The following is a 5,631-nucleotide window of genomic DNA, read 5'->3' as shown; positions in this document are numbered from 1 at the left end:
CATATATGCCTAATATTTTATCCTATGGAGTCCATTCATTCGCATTCGGAGATCGACACTTCTTGACTGGCAAGACGGCCGCGAGCGGAACTCAAACAATGAAAGTGAGTTGTTCAAAAACTTTCTTTTTGATAAACTCTGTGTACACAAACAATGTTCTCAGTGCTCGAGTTCATGTGTAGAGACCCAGGCGATACTTCGAGCAAAGTTTCATGGTGTGTCGAGCCTTCTTAGTGTTGTAAAAATATCGATTTTGATGAGCTCAAATTTATGGCTCTAGTATTCCCATTCACCGGCCATTGACCACAAAACGAAATCACGGTCAATCTCAGAAACGGCTCGTTTGTCGTAATTATGCTTTTAGATACAAGTTTGTCTCGTTTACAGTAAAAAAAAACATCCCAGGTTGCATTTTGGCAATAGTTATCCTTTAAGATCCAGGGGTGTAAACTTTTTGAATTTGAAGATCAGGGTAAATTTTGTCTTCTGGGAAACAAGTATCTTCTGTAGTTTTTAAAGGGCATTTCAAAATGAAACGAAAATATGATATTTAGTCAAAATTAAGAAAATTGTATACATCTTCATTCTGTTCAAAAGGTTACACCCCTGGATCTTAATGCATCATTTTTCCTTCTGAAGCATCAGTGAGTGTTTAAACCTTCTGTAATAGTTGCATGAGTCTCTCAGTTGTCCTCAGTGTAAAAAGATGGATCTCAAAATCATACAGTCATTGTTGGAAAGGGTTCAAATAGACAAAAATGCTGAAAAACCAAAGAATTTGTGGGACCTGAAGGATTTTTCTGAAGAACAGCAGGCAGCTTAACTGTTCAGGTCAAACAAGGGTCTCATGAACAAATATCACTAAACAAAAAATAAACACCACTGTAGATCATTCAGGTAACAGTATTAGCACAGTATTAAGATTCAAGTGCATTTAAACTTTTGAACAGGTTTTTTTTTTTTTAATTCAACTAGTATTTTCTCTTGTGACTATATGTAAATGTCTTTTATGTGAAATATCTTGTTCACATAAATGTATTTTGTATGATCCCTTGGTAAAATAATTAATTAAATATGAAAATATTTTTGGTAAAATAATTAACATTTTGCAGATTCTGTATGTAAACTTTTGCCCTCAACTGTATACCTCAACTCCAGTCCACCAATTAACATCTTGTGTGTCAGTGGATTTTCATTTGAAAGGACAACAGGAGATTAACTTTTTCACTGGGGGAAGCGTTATTATATGGACTCGAATTTTAGCTGGAAGCTATAGTTTACATTTAAAAAGGTTTAATAATGGATGTTTCTTATAAAGACATAATTTTTAGTTTACAAGACATTAATTGAAGGACTGGAGTTGTGTGGATTAGCTATTGGCGAAACGACAGACTATGAAAAGATATATCTTTTTATAATATATGGTATATGTGTGGTATAAAATATTAGTTATCGGTCTACTTGATCTGCAATGATCAGAATCAACATTGGCCCTGAAAAACATATATCGGTTAGCCTGGCTAACGCCAAACCACGTCATGACAACTGGGAACCACATGTTCATTTTCTCGTATTTGAGGCGTGGTTTACGAATGCCCAGAGCCGTTTATTGGGTGCTATGAATGTCTATCAAATGCGGTTTAACGCCAAAAGTTGCTCTTTTTTCAAAATAAACTTGCGTTCTAAACTACTCAGAACACTATCTAAGGCTGCATCGAAAGATAACTTTGCGTCTGCTGCCATGCTGGATCCATAGTTATAAACAAGCTACATAGTTGTAAACCCAGGCTACATATCGGTCGACCCCTAAATAAAAGGATTCACACGACACAAACACTAGTAAGTGATCTAAAATTTTAGTTATTATTAGCAAAATGACAGATTATTAAGAGATATCTTTCTTTATAATATATCTAGTGTGGTATAAAATATCAGTTATCGGTCTACTTGATCTTTAATAATTGGTATCACATTGGCCTTGAAAAACACATATCGGTCTTACCCCTAAATAAAAGAATTCACGTGACAAATACTAGTAAGTGACCTCAAATTTCAGTAACTATTGGCGAAAGACAGACTATGAAGATATATCTCTCTTTATAATATATCTAGTGTGGTAAAAAATATCAGTTATCGGTCTACTTGATCTGTATAATCGGTATCATTATCGGCCCTGAAAAACACATATTGGTCGACCCCTTAATAAAAGGATTCACATGACACAAACACTAGAAAGTGACCTCAAATTTCAGTAATTATTGGCAAAACGACAGACTACGAAGAGACATTTCTCTTTATAACATATCCAGACCAGTGTGGTCACACACAGATATATTTGTGTGTTTACGGTTGGTTGACTGACATGATGGCATCTCTGACCCGCGGGCTCAATATGAACTTGGACACACTCTCCCACAGGGCGGCTTTAAAACACAACCCATCATCTGTTACTCGTCCCGTCTTTTTCTTCATATCATTGTAATTTAACCCGCCTAATCACGCCTATGTTTCTACACATCCAATCGGTCATGCTGATGCCATGCACATTGCTGCTCGAAACTGTATCTCTTGATTATTTATTATTTTAGGTGTTTATTATTTTGTAAGTGTCATCGTGAAGAGAACAAGTGCTTGTAATCATGGGGGCGTTTAAACCCTATTAAAATAAGGGAAGTTCAGAGCACATGTCAGGGTGTCAGTCTCCTGAAATAAACGAAAGGTGATGAACGCCACTGGATGAAGCGTAAGAAAGCTGAGTGTCTGATTGGCTGCTGCGATTTTGACAGTTTGGAGGATAGAAGATGTGATTGGTGAGCAACTGTGAGTAACACAAAAGCAATTTTCACAGCTACATCCTATATTTTTTAAGATATCAACATAAAGCTAATTATAGATATTATAGGCTAAGCTACATCGACAGGAAAAATATTATTTATATTATTTATATTATATATAATTTAGTTTTTTCCAGTTGTCCTCAATAGGATGTTCTGCCATATTTACTTATTAGGACAAATTTGTCCTCAAACTACAGCTAAGTACATGTACTGTACACACAAGCGCCATAAGTTTGAACCATATGTCAGAGCATCAAGCTCAGTGTAAACGTGTCTCCTCCAGTATGTCCAGCTGTTGAAAACAGATGCTGTCTGATGGACATCCTCACAGCTGGGACTCACATAACATCCATAACATATTACATCACCTGAGTCATTTGACATCCTCCAAAGGCAAAGCTGCTACACCACAGAACAACAACAAAAAACTACCAGGAGAGCTCATCTGAAAACATCTGATTCATAAAACAAACAGCTACAACTCAAATCTGACTGGACGAGACTACAGTTAAGGCACTAATGATGCCCAACTAATGTGAAATCCACACAGACTGAGATGGCTTGTCATTCATTATAAAATGGAAAGTTTTAAGTTTCAGATAAACAACAATTTAAAAGTATTTTTTAACTGTGGCAAAATAAAATAAAATTTTTATATAACCATCCTGCATTTGTTTATTATTTATTTATTTTACTATTAATACTATATGTTTAATTATGTAAACATTTGTATAGTTTATCATATTTTGCTTCAACCTGTTCTAGAGGTTTTCTAGGTAAAGTAAAACAAAATAAATAACGTTTACTTTTTAAATAACCATCATACAGTTAAACTAATAAACTACATTACTTAATGTATATAGCCAAATATATGTAATATCTATTAATATTTTATGCTATTAACTATTAATACTTTATGCTTAATAATGTAAATACCTGCGTAGTACAGTACCTGTATAGTATTTACACAATTACATAAAAATATATAACGTTTTGCTTTCACCAAGATAGGTTGTTCTAGAAAAAAAGTAAATAAATAAATAAAATAAAAAACGCTTTACTTTTTAAAACACCATCCGACAGTTAGGCTAATAAACTATATTAGTTACAGTATATAGCCAAATAACTGTTATTTACTTATTTTTACAACGAATACTTTATGCTTTATGTAAATACATGTATAGTACAGTAACTGTATAGTATTTACATAATTACATGAAAATATATCACATTTTGCTGTTCTAGAGGTTTTCTAGGTAAAATAAAATACAAGAAAATAAAATATAAAATAAAATAAAACAACCACTTTTTAAAACAACTGAATGAACTATATTACTTACAGTATATAGCCAAATAACTGTTATGTAATATTTTTGTATGTTTATTTATTTATTTTTACTAATAATACTGTATGCTTTGTGCAAACGCCTGTATAGTACAGTACCTGTATAGTATTTACAGGATTGCATAAAATATATCATACTTTGCTTTTACCAAGATATGTTGTTCTAAGGTTTTCTAGGTAAAATAAAATAAAATAAAATAAAATAAAATAACCTTTACTTTTTAAAACATCATCCGACAGTTAGGCTAATAAACTATATTACTTACATTATATAGACTAATAACTGTAATTCATTAATTTATTTGTTTGTTTATATAGTACAGTACCTGTATAGTATTTAAATAATTACATAAAAATATATCATATTTTGTGGCTGTTCTACAGATTTTCTAGGTAAAATTAAATGAAAGAAAAAAATACAATACAAATATATAAATAAATAAAATAAAATAACCTTTGCTTTTTAAATAATCATCCTACAGTTAGGCTAATGAACTATATTACCTACAGTATATAGCCAGAATAACTGTTTATTATTTATTTATTATTATTCATCTATTAATACTGCATGTTTAATTATGTAAATGTGTATAGTTTTGCTTCTACAATGATAGGCTGTTCTAAAGGTCTAGTTAAAATAAAATAATTAATAAAATAAAACCATCCTACAGTTTGGCTAATGAACTATATTACAGTTTATAGCCAAGTAAATGTTTGTTTATTTATTTATTTTATTATTTCTACTGTATGTTTAATTATGTAAATACATGTATAGTTTATCATATAGTATAGTTAAGTTGCTTCCGCGTTTATAGGCTGTTCTATGGGTTTTCGAGGTAAAATAAAATAAAATACAATCAGCCTATGTTTAGGCAAATGAAGTATATACATATATATATATATATTAGGGCTGTCAATCGATTAAAATTTTTAATCGCGATTAATCGCATGGTTGTCTTGAGTTAACTCGCGATTAATCGCACATTTTTATCTGTTCTAAATGTACCTTAAATTAACACTTTTTAAAGTTTTTAATACTCTAATCAACATTGGCATGGTTGCTTTAAGCAAATATGTGTTTATTATCAGTGAAACCATACTTGACTAGACTAACTTGTTTCAAATGTCATAGATGTTTTTCAAATAACTTGTTCATGTCTATTAGACACATGAAAAAAAGAACATAGAAACACCAGGTTCACATTACTTCTCGTTCTTTGCACTGAGCAATTTACTTACACAAGCCTGTTTACATTATTTGCAGGACAGGGCAGCTCACTTCTTCTGAACATGGAAAATCTACATTTATTATTACATTTGTTTGCCTCTCAGTGCCCACATACTGTCATTTGATGCAGCCAAGTTCTCAACAAAACTGTTTCCATTGTTTTGATGTAATATTTCTGTTATCAGACAGCCAAAGTAATATGAAATAATAACTGAAAAAAA

At 31.6% G+C, this 5,631-nt stretch overlaps 1 protein-coding gene across 1 annotated transcript in view; it reads right to left on the bottom strand.

Moving 5' to 3' along the window:
* Positions 1–2,472, bottom strand: part of LOC141289376 (trafficking protein particle complex subunit 9-like) — a 122,178-nt gene extending 119,706 nt beyond the window's left edge. The window contains exon 1 of the mRNA XM_073821483.1: positions 2,348–2,472. Within this exon, the coding sequence (XP_073677584.1) occupies positions 2,348–2,472 (125 nt within the window). The remainder of the gene's footprint in view (positions 1–2,347) is intronic.
* Between the last annotated feature and the right edge of the window lie 3,159 nt (positions 2,473–5,631).

Source organism: Garra rufa, chromosome 17, assembly GCF_049309525.1.
Source record: "Garra rufa chromosome 17, GarRuf1.0, whole genome shotgun sequence".
NCBI classification, from domain to species: Eukaryota; Metazoa; Chordata; class Actinopteri; order Cypriniformes; family Cyprinidae; genus Garra; species Garra rufa.
This window is presented reverse-complemented; position numbering and strand designations above follow the sequence as displayed.